The sequence below is a fragment of the Coregonus lavaretus genome, assembly GCF_964263955.1.
Source record: "Coregonus lavaretus genome assembly, contig: HAP1_SCAFFOLD_284, whole genome shotgun sequence".
NCBI lineage: Eukaryota > Metazoa > Chordata > Actinopteri > Salmoniformes > Salmonidae > Coregonus > Coregonus lavaretus.
The window spans coordinates 475,159-492,802 of record NW_028157808.1 but is presented as its reverse complement, the minus strand read 5'-3'; the positions used below and the strand labels follow the sequence as shown (position 1 = coordinate 492,802).

Sequence of the window (17,644 nt, the reverse complement as noted above, 5' to 3'; positions counted from 1 at the left end):
GAAGTCTGTTAATGATGTCTAACCCTAGTGTTGAATACTTTTGTTAATCTCAACCCTGGTGTTGAAGACTGTTAATTATTCCTAACCCTAGTGTTGATGACTGTTGTTGATCTCAACCCTAGTGTTGAAGACTGTTAATGATTCCCAACCCTAGTGTTGAAGACTGTTAATGATTCCTAACCCTAGTGTTGATGACTGTTATTGATCTCAACCCTAGTGTTGAAGTCTGTTAATGATTTCTAACCCTAGTGTTGGTGACTGTTGTTAATCTCAACCCTGGTGTTGAAGACTGTTAATGATTCCTAACCCTAGTGTTGATGACTGTTGTTGATCTCAACCCTAGTGTTGAAGACTGTTAATGATTCCCAACCCTAGTGTTGATGACTGTTGTTGATATCAACCCTAGTGTTGAAGACTGTTAATGATTCCCAACCCTAGTGTTGAAGACTGTTAATGATTCCTAACCCTAGTGTTGAAGACTCTTCTTGATCCCAACCCTAGTGTTGATGGCTGTTATTGAGCCCAACCCTAGTGTTGAAGTCTGTTAATGATTCCCAACCCTAGTGTTGATGACTGTTATTGAGCCCAACCCTAGTGTTGATGACTGTTATTGAGCCCAACCCTAGTGTTGATGACTGTTATTGATCCCAACCCTAGTGTTGAAGTCTGTTATTGATCCTAACCCTAGTGTTGATGACTGTTCTTGATCCCAACCCTAGTGTTGATGACTGTTATTGATTCCTAACCCTAGTGTTGAAGACTGTTAATGATTCCTAAGCCTAGTGTTGAAGACTGTTAATGATTCCTAACCCTATTGTTGAAGACTGTTAATGATTCCTAAGCCTAGTGTTGAAGACTGTTAATGATTCCTAACCCTATTGTTGAAGACTGTTATTGATCCCAACCCTAGTGTTGATGACTGTTATTGATCTCAACCCTAGTGTTGAAGACTGTTCTTGATCCCAACCCTAGTGTTGATGACTGTTCTTGATCCCAACCCTAGTGTTGAAGCCTGTTAATGATTCCTAACCCTAGTGTTGAAGACTGTTAATGATTCCTAACCCTAGTGTTGATGACTGTTATTGATCCCAATCCTAGTGTTGAAGACTGTTAATGATTCCTAACCCTAGTGTTGAAGACTGTTGTTGATCTCAACCCTAGTGTTGAAGACTGTTAATGATTCCTAACCCTAGTGTTGATTACTGTTATTGATCTCAACCCTAGTGTTGCTCAACCCTAGTGCTGATGACTGTTCTTGATCCCAACCCTAGTATTGATGACTGTTCTTGATCCCAACCCTAGTGTTGAAGTCTGTTAATGATTCCTAACCCTAGTGTTGAAGACTGTTAATGATTCCTAACCCTAGTGTTGATGACTGTTATTGATCCCAACCCTAGTGTTGAAGACTGTTATTGATCCCAACCCTAGTGTTGAAGACTGTTAATAATTCCTAACCCTAGGGTTGATGACTGTTGTTGATCTCAACCCTAGTGTTGAAGACTGTTAATGATTTCTAACCCTAGTGTTGAAGACTGTTAATGATTCCTAACCCTAGTGTTGATGACTGTTATTGATCCCAACCCTAGTGTTGAAGACTGTTAATGATTCCTAACCCTAGTGTTGAAGACTGTTATTGATCCCAACCCTAGTGTTGAAGTCTGTTAATGATTTCTAACCCTAGTGTTGATGACTGTTGTTAATCTCAACCCTGGTGTTGAAGTCTGTTAATGATTCCTAACCCTAATGTTGATGACTGTTGTTGATCTCAACCCTAGTGTTGAAGACTGTTTATGATTCCTAAGCCTAGTGTTGATGACTGTTATTGATCCCAACCCTAGTGTTGAAGACTGTTAATGATTCCTAACCCTAGTGTTGAAGACTGTTCTTGATCCCAACCCTAGTGTTGAAGACTGTTAATGATTCCTAACCCTAGTGTTGAAGACTGTTAATGATTCCTAACCCTAGTGTTGATGACTGTTATTGATCCCAACCCTAGTGTTGAAGACTGTTAATGATTCCTAACCCTAGTGTTGAAGACTGTTATTGATCCCAACCCTATTGTTGAAGACTGTTAATTATTCCTAACCCTGGTGTTGATGACTGTTGTTGATCTCAACCCTAGTGTTGAAGACTGTTAATGATTCCTAACCTTAGTGTTGAAGACTGTTAATGATTCCTAACCATAGTGTTGAAGACTGTTAATGATTCCTAACCCTAGTGTTGATTACTGTTATTGATCTCAACCCTAGTGTTGCTCAACCCTAGTGCTGATGACTGTTCTTGATCTCAACCCTAGTTTTGATGACTGTTATTGATCCCAACCCTAGTGTTGAAGCCTGTTAATGATTCCTAACCCTAGTGTTGAGGACTGTTATTGATCCCAACCCTAGTGTTGAAGTCTGTTAATGATGTCTAACCCTAGTGTTGAATACTTTTGTTAATCTCAACCCTGGTGTTGAAGACTGTTAATTATTCCTAACCCTAGTGTTGATGACTGTTGTTGATCTCAACCCTAGTGTTGAAGACTGTTAATGATTCCCAACCCTAGTGTTGAAGACTGTTAATGATTCCTAACCCTAGTGTTGATGACTGTTATTGATCTCAACCCTAGTGTTGAAGTCTGTTAATGATTTCTAACCCTAGTGTTGGTGACTGTTGTTAATCTCAACCCTGGTGTTGAAGACTGTTAATGATTCCTAACCCTAGTGTTGATGACTGTTGTTGATCTCAACCCTAGTGTTGAAGACTGTTAATGATTCCCAACCCTAGTGTTGATGACTGTTGTTGATATCAACCCTAGTGTTGAAGACTGTTAATGATTCCCAACCCTAGTGTTGAAGACTGTTAATGATTCCTAACCCTAGTGTTGAAGACTCTTCTTGATCCCAACCCTAGTGTTGATGGCTGTTATTGAGCCCAACCCTAGTGTTGAAGTCTGTTAATGATTCCCAACCCTAGTGTTGATGACTGTTATTGAGCCCAACCCTAGTGTTGATGACTGTTATTGAGCCCAACCCTAGTGTTGATGACTGTTATTGATCCCAACCCTAGTGTTGAAGTCTGTTATTGATCCTAACCCTAGTGTTGATGACTGTTCTTGATCCCAACCCTAGTGTTGATGACTGTTATTGATTCCTAACCCTAGTGTTGAAGACTGTTAATGATTCCTAAGCCTAGTGTTGAAGACTGTTAATGATTCCTAACCCTATTGTTGAAGACTGTTAATGATTCCTAAGCCTAGTGTTGAAGACTGTTAATGATTCCTAACCCTATTGTTGAAGACTGTTATTGATCCCAACCCTAGTGTTGATGACTGTTATTGATCTCAACCCTAGTGTTGAAGACTGTTCTTGATCCCAACCCTAGTGTTGATGACTGTTCTTGATCCCAACCCTAGTGTTGAAGCCTGTTAATGATTCCTAACCCTAGTGTTGAAGACTGTTAATGATTCCTAACCCTAGTGTTGATGACTGTTATTGATCCCAACCCTAGTGTTGAAGACTGTTAATGATTCCTAACCCTAGTGTTGAAGACTGTTGTTGATCTCAACCCTAGTGTTGAAGACTGTTAATGATTCCTAACCCTAGTGTTGATTACTGTTATTGATCTCAACCCTAGTGTTGCTCAACCCTAGTGCTGATGACTGTTCTTGATCCCAACCCTAGTATTGATGACTGTTCTTGATCCCAACCCTAGTGTTGAAGTCTGTTAATGATTCCTAACCCTAGTGTTGAAGACTGTTAATGATTCCTAACCCTAGTGTTGATGACTGTTATTGATCCCAACCCTAGTGTTGAAGACTGTTATTGATCCCAACCCTAGTGTTGAAGACTGTTAATAATTCCTAACCCTAGGGTTGATGACTGTTGTTGATCTCAACCCTAGTGTTGAAGACTGTTAATGATTTCTAACCCTAGTGTTGAAGACTGTTAATGATTCCTAACCCTAGTGTTGATGACTGTTATTGATCCCAACCCTAGTGTTGAAGACTGTTAATGATTCCTAACCCTAGTGTTGAAGACTGTTATTGATCCCAACCCTAGTGTTGAAGTCTGTTAATGATTTCTAACCCTAGTGTTGATGACTGTTGTTAATCTCAACCCTGGTGTTGAAGTCTGTTAATGATTCCTAACCCTAATGTTGATGACTGTTGTTGATCTCAACCCTAGTGTTGAAGACTGTTAATGATTCCTAAGCCTAGTGTTGATGACTGTTATTGATCCCAACCCTAGTGTTGAAGACTGTTAATGATTCCTAACCCTAGTGTTGAAGACTGTTCTTGATCCCAACCCTAGTGTTGAAGACTGTTAATGATTCCTAACCCTAGTGTTGAAGACTGTTAATGATTCCTAACCCTAGTGTTGATGACTGTTATTGATCCCAACCCTAGTGTTGAAGACTGTTAATGATTCCTAACCCTAGTGTTGAAGACTGTTATTGATCCCAACCCTATTGTTGAAGACTGTTAATTATTCCTAACCCTGGTGTTGATGACTGTTGTTGATCTCAACCCTAGTGTTGAAGACTGTTAATGATTCCTAACCTTAGTGTTGAAGACTGTTAATGATTCCTAACCATAGTGTTGAAGACTGTTAATGATTCCTAACCCTAGTGTTGATTACTGTTATTGATCTCAACCCTAGTGTTGCTCAACCCTAGTGCTGATGACTGTTCTTGATCTCAACCCTAGTTTTGATGACTGTTATTGATCCCAACCCTAGTGTTGAAGCCTGTTAATGATTCCTAACCCTAGTGTTGATGACTGTTGTTGATCTCAACCCTAGTGTTGAAGTCTGTTAATGATTTCTAACCCTAGTGTTGAAGACTGTTAATGATTCCTAACCCTAGTGTTGATGACTGTTATTGATCCCAACCCTAGTGTTGAAGACTGTTAATGATTCCTAACCCTAGTGTTGAAGACTGTTGTTGATCTCAACCCTAGTGTTGAAGACTGTTAATGATTCCTAACCCTAGTGTTGATTACTGTTATTGATCTCAACCCTAGTGTTGCTCAACCCTAGTGCTGATGACTGTTCTTGATCCCAACCCTAGTATTGATGACTGTTCTTGATCCCAACCCTAGTGTTGAAGTCTGTTAATGATTCCTAACCCTAGTGTTGAAGACTGTTAATGATTCCTAACCCTAGTGTTGATGACTGTTATTGATCCCAACCCTAGTGTTGAAGACTGTTATTGATCCCAACCCTAGTGTTGAAGACTGTTAATAATTCCTAACCCTAGGGTTGATGACTGTTGTTGATCTCAACCCTAGTGTTGAAGACTGTTAATGATTTCTAACCCTAGTGTTGAAGACTGTTAATGATTCCTAACCCTAGTGTTGATGACTGTTATTGATCCCAACCCTAGTGTTGAAGACTGTTAATGATTCCTAACCCTAGTGTTGAAGACTGTTATTGATCCCAACCCTAGTGTTGAAGTCTGTTAATGATTTCTAACCCTAGTGTTGATGACTGTTGTTAATCTCAACCCTGGTGTTGAAGTCTGTTAATGATTCCTAACCCTAATGTTGATGACTGTTGTTGATCTCAACCCTAGTGTTGAAGACTGTTAATGATTCCTAAGCCTAGTGTTGATGACTGTTGTTGATCTCAACCCTAGTGTTGAAGACTGTTAATGATTCCTAAGCCTAGTGTTGATGACTGTTATTGATCCCAACCCTAGTGTTGAAGACTGTTAATGATTCCTAACCCTAGTGTTGAAGACTGTTCTTGATCCCAACCCTAGTGTTGAAGACTGTTAATGATTCCTAACCCTAGTGTTGAAGACTGTTAATGATTCCTAACCCTAGTGTTGATGACTGTTATTGATCCCAACCCTAGTGTTGAAGACTGTTAATGATTCCTAACCCTAGTGTTGAAGACTGTTATTGATCCCAACCCTATTGTTGAAGACTGTTAATTATTCCTAACCCTGGTGTTGATGACTGTTGTTGATCTCAACCCTAGTGTTGAAGACTGTTAATGATTCCTAACCTTAGTGTTGAAGACTGTTAATGATTCCTAACCATAGTGTTGAAGACTGTTAATGATTCCTAACCCTAGTGTTGAAGACTGTTATTGATCCCAACCCTAGTGTTGAAGTCTGTTAATGATTTCTAACCCTAGTGTTGATGACTGTTGTTAATCTCAACCCTGGTGTTGAAGTCTGTTAATGATTCCTAACCCTAATGTTGATGACTGTTGTTGATCTCAACCCTAGTGTTGAAGACTGTTAATGATTCCTAAGCCTAGTGTTGATGACTGTTATTGATCCCAACCCTAGTGTTGAAGACTGTTAATGATTCCTAACCCTAGTGTTGAAGACTGTTCTTGATCCCAACCCTAGTGTTGAAGACTGTTAATGATTCCTAACCCTAGTGTTGAAGACTGTTAATGATTCCTAACCCTAGTGTTGATGACTGTTATTGATCCCAACCCTAGTGTTGAAGACTGTTAATGATTCCTAACCCTAGTGTTGAAGACTGTTATTGATCCCAACCCTATTGTTGAAGACTGTTAATTATTCCTAACCCTGGTGTTGATGACTGTTGTTGATCTCAACCCTAGTGTTGAAGACTGTTAATGATTCCTAACCTTAGTGTTGAAGACTGTTAATGATTCCTAACCATAGTGTTGAAGACTGTTAATGATTCCTAACCCTAGTGTTGATTACTGTTATTGATCTCAACCCTAGTGTTGCTCAACCCTAGTGCTGATGACTGTTCTTGATCTCAACCCTAGTTTTGATGACTGTTATTGATCCCAACCCTAGTGTTGAAGCCTGTTAATGATTCCTAACCCTAGTGTTGAGGACTGTTATTGATCCCAACCCTAGTGTTGAAGTCTGTTAATGATGTCTAACCCTAGTGTTGAATACTTTTGTTAATCTCAACCCTGGTGTTGAAGACTGTTAATTATTCCTAACCCTAGTGTTGATGACTGTTGTTGATCTCAACCCTAGTGTTGAAGACTGTTAATGATTCCCAACCCTAGTGTTGAAGACTGTTAATGATTCCTAACCCTAGTGTTGATGACTGTTATTGATCTCAACCCTAGTGTTGAAGTCTGTTAATGATTTCTAACCCTAGTGTTGGTGACTGTTGTTAATCTCAACCCTGGTGTTGAAGACTGTTAATGATTCCTAACCCTAGTGTTGATGACTGTTGTTGATCTCAACCCTAGTGTTGAAGACTGTTAATGATTCCCAACCCTAGTGTTGATGACTGTTGTTGATATCAACCCTAGTGTTGAAGACTGTTAATGATTCCCAACCCTAGTGTTGAAGACTGTTAATGATTCCTAACCCTAGTGTTGAAGACTCTTCTTGATCCCAACCCTAGTGTTGATGGCTGTTATTGAGCCCAACCCTAGTGTTGAAGTCTGTTAATGATTCCCAACCCTAGTGTTGATGACTGTTATTGAGCCCAACCCTAGTGTTGATGACTGTTATTGAGCCCAACCCTAGTGTTGATGACTGTTATTGATCCCAACCCTAGTGTTGAAGTCTGTTATTGATCCTAACCCTAGTGTTGATGACTGTTATTGATCCTAACCCTAGTGTTGATGACTGTTATTGATCCCAACCCTAGTGTTGATGACTGTTATTGATCCCAACCCTAGTGTTGATGACTGTTATTTTCATCTTGACTCTGGCCTTTGATTAGCTGATGTGATGATCACCTTTCCATTGTATTGTCCAGGATTCACCCCAACCTGAGGCAGACGGTGTACTGCAGTGCCATTGCAGCAGGAGGGGTGGAGGAGTGGGACTTCGCCTGGAGGATGTACAAAGAGGCTTCCATCGCTTCTGAGGCTGACAAGCTGATGTATGCCCTGGCCTGCACCAGGGTTCCCTGGTTACTGAACAGGTGAGGAGAACGTCTGGCCTGCACCAGGGTTCCCTGGTTACTGAACAGGTGAGGAGAACGTCTGGCCTGCACTAGGGTTCCCTGGTTACTGAACAGGTGAGGAGAACGTCTGGCCTGCACTAGGGTTCCCTGGTTACTGAACAGGTGAGGAGAACGTCTGGCCTGCACCAGGGTTCCCTGGTTACTGAACAGGTGAGGAGAACGACTGTCCTGCACCAGGGTTCCCTGGTTACTGAACAGGTGAGGAGAACGTCTGGCCTGCACTAGGGTTCCCTGGTTACTGAACAGGTGAGGAGAACGTCTGGCCTGCACCAGGGTTCCCTGGTTACTGAACAGGTGAGGAGAACGTCTGGCCTGCACCAGGGTTCCCTGGTTACTGAACAGGTGAGGAGAACGTCTGGCCTGCACCAGGGTTCCCTGGTTACTGAACAGGTGAGGAGAATGTCTGGCCTGCACCAGGGTTCCCTGGTTACTGAACAGGTGAGGAGAACGTCTGGCCTGCACTAGGGTTCCCTGGTTACTGAACAGGTGAGGAGAACGTCTGGCCTGCACTAGGGTTCCCTGTTTACTGAACAGGTGAGGAGAACGTCTGGCCTGCACCAGGGTTTCCTGGTTACTGAACAGGTGAGGAGAACGTCTGGCCTGCACTAGGGTTCCCTGGTTACTGAACAGGTGAGGAGAACGTCTGGCCTGCACTAGGGTTCCCTGGTTACTGAACAGGTGAGGAGAACGTCTGGCCTGCACCAGGGTTCCCTGGTTACTGAACAGGTGAGGAGAACGTCTGGCCTGCACCAGGGTTCCCTGGTTACTGAACAGGTGAGGAGAACGTCTGGCCTGCACCAGGGTTCCCTGGTTACTGAACAGGTGAGGAGAACGTCTGGCCTGCACCAGGGTTCCCTGGTTACTGAACAGGTGAGGAGAACGTCTGGCCTGCACCAGGGTTCCCTGGTTACTGAACAGGTGAGGAGAACGTCTGGCCTGCACCAGGGTTCCCTGGTTACTGAACAGGTGAGGAGAACGTCTGGCCTGCACCAGGGTTCCCTGGTTACTGAACAGGTGAGGAGAACGTCTGGCCTGCACCAGGGTTCCCTGGTTACTGAACAGGTCAGGAGGACCCAGACTGTCCCAAATGAAACCCTATCCTTATATATGACTGACCGGCTCGATTCGGTCTTATGTAGCAACATTTGAAATGGTGTTTTTTACATTGGATAAAAGTAGAGACTCAGAGCTAAAAAATGGTATATCATACACTACAGTTGAGGAACAATGGGAACGTAATTCTGCTTTGAAAGTTGTGGAGTCTTTTGTTTAGACATGTAGCTAGCTAGCTAAACAATGAACCAGAATTCCAACATAGTGGAGTCTTTTGTTTAGACATGTAGCTAGCTAGCTAAACAATGAACAATAATCCCAACTCATGACGTTACTACCCTCCATGAATCTACAGGTAGCTAACCAACCAGGTTCAATGTTAGCTAGCTAACATTAGGCTATAACTAGCAAAGCAAATGGTTCTGAGATACGAACAATATTACTACACAGATCATACACGTAACGTTAGCTAGCTGACCTAACAACAGCAGTCAAGCACCCAAGCTAACTGGCTAAGGTTGGCTAGCTTGCTAGCTAATTCCAGACACAAATGAGAGAACAGCTCACTCTGACCATTTTACTCGCCCTATTAAAATGGATACTTGCATAGTGGAGTCTTTTGTTAAGACATGTAGCTAGCTAGCTGAACAATTAACCATAATTCCAACTGATGACGTTACTACCCTGCATGAATCTACAGGTAGCTAACCAACCAGGTTCAATCTTAGCTAGCTAACATTAGGCTATAACTAGGAAAGCAAATGGCTCTGAGATAAGAATAATATTACTACACAGATCATACACGTACAGTGCCTTGCAAAAGTATTCATCCCCCTTGGCGTTTTTCCTATTTTGTTGCATTACAACCTGTAATTTAAATTGATTTTTATTTGGATTTCATGTAATGGACATACACAAAATAGTCCAAATTGGTGAAGTGAAATGAAAAAAATAACTTATGGAAAAGTGGTCTGTGCATATGTATTCACCCCCTTTGCTATGAAGCCCCTAAATAAGATCTGGTGCAACCAATTACCTTCAGAAGTCACATAATTAGTTAAATATAGTCCACCTGTGTGCAATCTAAGTGTCACATGATCTGTCACATGATCTCAGTATATATACACCTGTTCTGAAAGGCCCCAGAGTCTGCAACACCACTAAGCAAGGGGCACCACCAAGCAAGCGGCACCATGAAGACCAAGGAGCTCTCCAAACAGGTCAGGGACAAAGTTGTGGAGAAGTACAGATCAGGGTTGGGTTATAAAAAAATATCCAAAATGTTTAATATCCCACGGAGCACCATTAAATCCATTATAAAATGAAAGAATATGGCACCACAACAAACCTGCCAAGAGAGGGCCACCCACCAAAACTCACGGACCAGGCAAGGAGGGCATTAATCAGAGAGGCAATAAAGAGACCAAAGATAACCCTGAAGGAGCTGCAAAGCTCCACAGCAGAGATTGGAGAATCTGTCCATAGGACTACTTTAAGCCGTACACTCCACAGAGCTGGGCTTTACGGAAGAGTGACCGGAAAAAAGCCATTGCTTAAAGAAATAAATAAGCAAACACGTTTGGTGTTCGCCAAAAGGCATGTGGGAGACTGGTCAGATGGTACTCTGGTCAGATGAGACTAAAATTGAGTTTTTGGGTCATCAAGGAAAACGCTATGCCTGCTGCAAACCCAACACCTCTCATCAACTCCGAGAACACCATCCCCACAGTTTTTCATCGGCAGGGACTGGGAAACTGGTCAGAATTGAAGGAATGATGGATGGCGCTAAATACAGGGAAATTATTGAGGGAAACCTGTTTCAGTCTTCCAGAGATTTGAGACTGGGACGGAGGTTCACCCTCCAGCAGGACAATGACCCTAAGCATACTGCTAAAGCAACACTTGAGTGGTTTAAGGCAAAACATTTAAATGTCTTGGAATGGCCTAGTCAAAGCCCAGACCTCAATCTAATTGAGAATGTGTGGTGTGACTTAAAGATTGCTGTACACCAGTGGAATCCATCCAACTTGAAGGAGCTGGAGCAGTTTTGCCTTGAAGAATGGGCAGAAATCCCAGTGGCTAGATGTGCCAAGCTTATAGAGACATACCCTGAGTGGCGCAGTGGTCTAAGGCACTGCATCGCAGTGCTAACTGTGCCACTAGAGATCCTGGTTCGAATCCAGGCTCTGTCGCAGCTGGCCGCGACCGGGAGACTCATGGGCGGCGCACAATTGGCCCAGCGTCGTCCAGGGTAGGGGAGGGAATGGCCGGCAGGGATGTAGCTCAGTTGATAGAGCATGGCGTTTGCAACGCCAGGGTTGTGGGTTCGATTCCCACGGGTGCCAGTATAAAAAAAAAAGATATGTATTCATAACTGTAAGTCGCTCTGGATAAGAGCGTCTGCTAAATGACTAAAATGTAAATGTAATACCCCAAGAGGCTTGCAGCTGTAATTGCTGCAAAAGGTGGCTCTACAAAGTATTGACTATGGGAGGGTGAATAGTTATGCACGCTCAAGTTTTCTGTTTTTTTGTCTTATTTCTTGTTTGTTTGACAAAAAAAATTATTTTGCATGTTGTGTAAATCAAATGATACACTTTTTTAAATTTTTTATTCCAGGTTGTAAGACAACAAAATAGGAAAAATGCCAAGGGGGGTGAATACTTTCGCAAGCCACTGTAACGTTAGCTAGCGAGTCAGCCAGCTAACATTAGCTAGCTAACACTTTAACTTGAAATGAAAATGACTTTCTGACAAAATTAGAAACGTGTAATATCTGAAAATTTAGCTAGCTTGACTATCTTACCTGTTTACATGGATGGACGCTTCTCCCTCTCTCACGGATACCATGGTTGCCCTTAGTTTGAAGATGTATTCTGGAGACAGGTGTTTTCTCCATCTCCTTAGCTATCATACTCTAATTCCACTGATTTCAAAACTCGGTCCTCCAGAAAGTGGAGAGCAACACTTATGCAGTTCTACTACGCAATGTATTTCAAGAAAAGCTGCATTAGACAGGATTACCTACACATACTGACCAGCTCAAATAGACAGAAGCGGGCTACATGGCAGACCAATCCGAACTCATCTTTCGGCATGTCCAGCCCACTCATTATCTCAGCCAATCGTGGCTAGCGGGAAGGTTGCTGTTTTTTTCCGTGGCTAAACCAACTAGGCTCGTAATTTAACAATATTATTCGTATTTACAGATGTTATTAAGGCACATGAAAGTTCACATGTTCCAGAAGGCATTTCTGCCAAAAAACGCATTTTGATTTTAAAAAAAAGTTTACGTTCAAATGGCTCTCCTGTGAAGCAGTGACGCCTAGTTTCCTGAAACGAGTCACATATACAGTACCCTTGACTGAGTAGGTGTGTCCATATACAGTACCCTTGACTGAGTAGGCGTGTCCACATATACAGTACCCTTGACTGAGTAGGTGTGTCCATATACAGTACCCTTGACTGAGTAGGTGTGTCCATATACAGTACCCTTGACTGAGTAGGTGTGTCCACATATACAGTACCCTTGACTGAGTAGGTGTGTCCATATACAGTACCCTTGACTGAGTAGGTGTGTCCATATACAGTACCCTTGACTGAGTAGGTGTGTCCATATACAGTACCCTTGACTGAGTAGGTGTGTCCACATATACAGTACCCTTGACTGAGTAGGTGTGTCCATATACAGTACCCTTGACTGAGTAGGTGTGTCCACATATACAGTACCCTTGACTGAGTAGGTGTGTCCATATACAGTACCCTTGACTGAGTAGGTGTGTCCACATATACAGTACCCTTGACTGAGTAGGTGTGTCCATATATACAGTACCCTTGACTGACTAGGTGTGTCCATATACAGTACCCTTGACTGCGTAGGTGTGTCCACATATACAGTACCCTTGACTGAGTAGGTGTGTCCACATATACAGTACCCTTGACTGAGTAGGTGTGTCCATATATACAGTACCCTTGACTGAGTAGGTGTGTCCATATACAGTACCCTTGACTGAGTAGGTGTGTCCATATACAGTACCCTTGACTGAGTAGGTGTGTCCATATACAGTACCCTTGACTGAGTAGGTGTGTCCATATACAGTACCCTTGACTGAGTAGGTGTGTCCATATACAGTACCCTTGACTGAGTAGGCGTGTCCACATATACAGTACCCTTGACTGAGTAGGTGTGTCCATATACAGTACCCTTGACTGAGTAGGTGTGTCCATATACAGTACCCTTGACTGAGTAGGTGTGTCCACATATACAGTACCCTTGACTGAGTAGGTGTGTCCATATACAGTACCCTTGACTGAGTAGGTGTGTCCATATACAGTACCCTTGACTGAGTAGGTGTGTCCATATACAGTACCCTTGACTGAGTAGGTGTGTCCACATATACAGTACCCTTGACTGAGTAGGTGTGTCCATATACAGTACCCTTGACTGAGTAGGTGTGTCCACATATACAGTACCCTTGACTGAGTAGGTGTGTCCATATACAGTACCCTTGACTGAGTAGGTGTGTCCACATATACAGTACCCTTGACTGAGTAGGTGTGTCCATATATACAGTACCCTTGACTGACTAGGTGTGTCCATATACAGTACCCTTGACTGCGTAGGTGTGTCCACATATACAGTACCCTTGACTGAGTAGGTGTGTCCACATATACAGTACCCTTGACTGAGTAGGTGTGTCCATATATACAGTACCCTTGACTGAGTAGGTGTGTCCATATACAGTACCCTTGACTGAGTAGGTGTGTCCATATACAGTACCCTTGACTGAGTAGGTGTGTCCATATACAGTACCCTTGACTGAGTAGGTGTGTCCATATACAGTACCCTTGACTGAGTAGGTGTGTCCACATATACAGTACCCTTGACTGAGTAGGTGTGTCCATATACAGTACCCTTGACTGAGTAGGTGTGTCCACATATACAGTACCCTTGACTGAGTAGGTGTGTCCATATACAGTACCCTTGACTGAGTAGGTGTGTCCACATATACAGTACCCTTGACTGAGTAGGTGTGTCCATATACAGTACCCTTGACTGAGTAGGTGTGTCCATATACAGTACCCTTGACTGAGTAGGTGTGTCCATATACAGTACCCTTGACTGAGTAGGTGTGTCCATATACAGTACCCTTGACTGAGTAGGTGTGTCCATATACAGTACCCTTGACTGAGTAGGTGTGTCCATATACAGTACCCTTGACTGAGTAGGTGTGTCCACATATACAGTACCCTTGACTGAGTAGGCGTGTCCATATACAGTACCCTTGACTGAGTAGGTGTGTCCATATACAGTACCCTTGACTGAGTAGGTGTGTCCATATACAGTACCCTTGACTGAGTAGGTGTGTCCATATACAGTACCCTTGACTGAGTAGGTGTGTCCATATACAGTACCCTTGACTGAGTAGGTGTGTCCACATATACAGTACCCTTGACTGAGTAGGTGTGTCCATATACAGTACCCTTGACTGAGTAGGTGTGTCCATATACAGTACCCTTGACTGAGTAGGTGTGTCCATATACAGTACCCTTGACTGAGTAGGTGTGTCCATATACAGTACCCTTGACTGAGTAGGTGTGTCCATATACAGTACCCTTGACTGAGTAGGTGTGTCCATATACAGTACCCTTGACTGAGTAGGTGTGTCCACATATACAGTACCCTTGACTGAGTAGGTGTGTCCATATACAGTACCCTTGACTGAGTAGGTGTGTCCATATACAGTACCCTTGACTGAGTAGGTGTGTCCATATACAGTACCCTTGACTGAGTAGGTGTGTCCATATACAGTACCCTTGACTGAGTAGGTGTGTCCACATATACAGTACCCTTGACTGAGTAGGTGTGTCCATATACAGTACCCTTGACTGAGTAGGTGTGTCCATATACAGTACCCTTGACTGAGTAGGTGTGTCCACTCTTTTGACTGATACTGTGGACTGCACTACTGCTCTATGAGCCCGTTGGGCTCTGGTCAAAAGTAATGCAGTGGAATCAAATAGTAGTATTTGATCAATGTGGTTCTGAAGGATCATTCAGGATGGGTCTGATCTGTGTGTTTTGGGTTTCAGGTATCTGAACTACTGTCTGGATCCAGAGAGGATTCGTAAACAGGATGCCACGGTCACCATTGTGTACATTGCTGGTAATGTTGTGGGCCAGTCTTTGGCTTGGGACTTCGTCAGAGCCAACTGGGACCACTTATTTAATGAGTGAGTAGGATCCAACATGTCTTTAATGCATCCCTCTAATGTGAACAGTGTAATGTATTGCCAGTTATTCATTCTATGTTCATTACATGACAGAGTGGTTACGTCCCAAATGGCACCCTATTCCCTATATAGTGCACTACTTTAGACCAGAGAATGGCACCCTATTCCCTATATAGTGCACTACTTTAGACCAGAGAATGGCACCCTATTCCCTATATAGTGCACTACTTTAGACCAGAGAATGGCACCCTATTCCCTATATAGTGCACTACTTTAGACCAGAGAATGGCACCCTATTCCCTATATAGTGCACTACTTTAGACCAGAGAATGGCACCCTATTCCCTATATAGTACACTACCTCTGGTCAAAAGTAGTGCCATATAAGTTAATGTTGTGGGCCAGTCTTTGGCTTGGGACTTTGTCGGAGCCAACTGGCTTGGGACTTTGTCGGAGCCAACTGGCTTGGGACTTTGTCGGAGCCAACTGGCTTGGGACTTTGTCGGAGCCAACTGGCTTGGGACTTTGTCGGAGCCAACTGGCTTGGGACTTTGTCGGAGCCAACTGGCTTGGGACTTTGTCGGAGCTAACTGGCTTGGGACTTTGTCGGAGCCAACTGGCTTGGGACTTTGTCGGAGCCAACTGGCTTGGGACTTTGTCGGAGCCAACTGGCTTGGGACTTTGTCGGAGCCAACTGGCTTGGGACTTTGTCAGAGCCAACTGGCTTGGGACTTTGTCGGAGCCAACTGGCTTGGGACTTTGTCAGAGCCAACTGGCTTGGGACTTTGTCAGAGCCAACTGGCTTGGGACTTTGTCGGAGCCAACTGGCTTGGGACTTTGTCAGAGCCAACTGGCTTGGGACTTTGTCAGAGCCAACTGGCTTGGGACTTTGTCGGAGCCAATTGGTTTGGGACTTTGTCAGAGCCATTTGGGACACAATCACTGACTTTTTAATGTGTTGAATTCTGACCATATTTACGTCTTCTCATCTTGTAGTTATGGAGGTGGATCGTTGTCCTTCGCACGGCTCATTGAAGGCATCACCAGGCGCTTCTCCTCAGAGTTTGAACTTAAACAGGTAAAGCCCATTCAGTTAGAGAGCTTCTGTGTCTCTGTGTGACTATGATCAAACCCCAGACTTCCACAGTTGCTTCCTGCTCAACAATGTTTCAGTCAAACATACCTTTATCAGGGTGTATACTGTCATAATCTAGGAAACAGAAACTCTCAGCCAAACATGCTCTCCCTTCAGAAATAGATTAATACTGTCATGATAACCTGTCCATTCTCTGGTCCTATAGATTAATACTGTCATAATAACCTGTCCATTCTCTGGTCCTATAGATTAATAATGTCATAATAACCTGTCCATTCTCTGGTCCTATAGTTGCAGCAGTTCATTGAGGAGAATGCAGAGCAGGGTTTTGGTTCAGCCACACTAGCGGTGGACCAGGCCCTGGAGAGAACCAAAGCCAACATAAAGTGGGTCGCAGAGAACAAGGGAGACATCTTCAATTGGTTCACTGATAATTCAGCATAACCTTTTTCGTGGACTTCTGTTTGGAGTTTAAATTAATATGTGGAGAATGCAAGTATTTAATGTTTCATAATGTATAATTAATTATTTTTCTGAAATATTTGCTGAGAATTTTTACCCAGAACCAATAAAGTTTACATTTGTAAAAATATCTAGAATATACTGTATTGTGTAAAAAAAAAGTAGAGCAATTTGAGTGTGTGAAGTCAGACAGGTTAACCAGTCTTTACAGACGGAATAGACAAGACAGAAGAGGAGGAGAGAGGAGAGGAGAGGAGAGGAGAAGAGAAGAGAAGAGAAGAGAAGAGAAGAGAAGAGAAGAGAAGAGAAGAGAAGAGAAGAGAAGAGAAGAGAAGAGAAGAGAAGAGAAGAGAAGAGAAGAGAAGAGAAGAGGAGAGGAGAGGAGAGGAGAGGAGAGGAGAGGAGAGGAGAGGATGTTAAGTCAGACAAGTTCAGTCTTTAAAGAAGAATTAGAGGAGAAGAGGAGAGAGGAGGGTAGAGGAGGAGAGGGCAGGGGAGGAGAGGAGGGGATAACAGGGTATGGGAGGAGAAGAGGGGAGGGGAGGAGAGCTGGGGATGAGAGGGCCGGGTAGGACAGGAGGAGAGGAGGGCAGGGAGGAGAGAGGATGAGAGGATGAGAGGGCAGGGGAGGATTGGAGAGGAGGAGAGGAGGAATGGGCAGGGGAGAAGAGGAGAGGATTAGAGAGGAGGGGAGGAGGAGAAGAGAGAGGAGGAGAGAGGAGAGAGGAGAGGAGAGGAGAGGAGAGGAGAGGAGAGGAGAGGAGAGGAGAGGAGAGGAGAGGAGAGGAGAGGAGAGGAGAGGAGAGGAGAGGAGAGGAGAGGAGAGGAGAGGAGAGGAGAGGAGAGGAGAGGAGAGGAGAGGAGAGGAGAGAGGAGAGGAGAGGAGAGGAG

The 17,644-nt window shown here is 43.5% G+C and overlaps 1 protein-coding gene across 1 annotated transcript in view; it reads left to right on the top strand.

Moving 5' to 3' along the window:
• The window catches only part of LOC311124905 (aminopeptidase N-like), a gene marked incomplete at its 5' end in the record, with an annotated part of 75,983 nt that extends 59,135 nt beyond the window's left edge, over positions 1-16,848 (top strand). The window contains 4 exons of the mRNA XM_084199002.1: positions 7,700-7,867; positions 15,056-15,196; positions 16,192-16,273; positions 16,583-16,848. Coding sequence (XP_084055128.1) covers positions 7,700-7,867; positions 15,056-15,196; positions 16,192-16,273; positions 16,583-16,735 — 544 coding nt within the window. The 3' untranslated portion in view covers positions 16,736-16,848. The remainder of the gene's footprint in view (positions 1-7,699; positions 7,868-15,055; positions 15,197-16,191; positions 16,274-16,582) is intronic.
• Between the last annotated feature and the right edge of the window lie 796 nt (positions 16,849-17,644).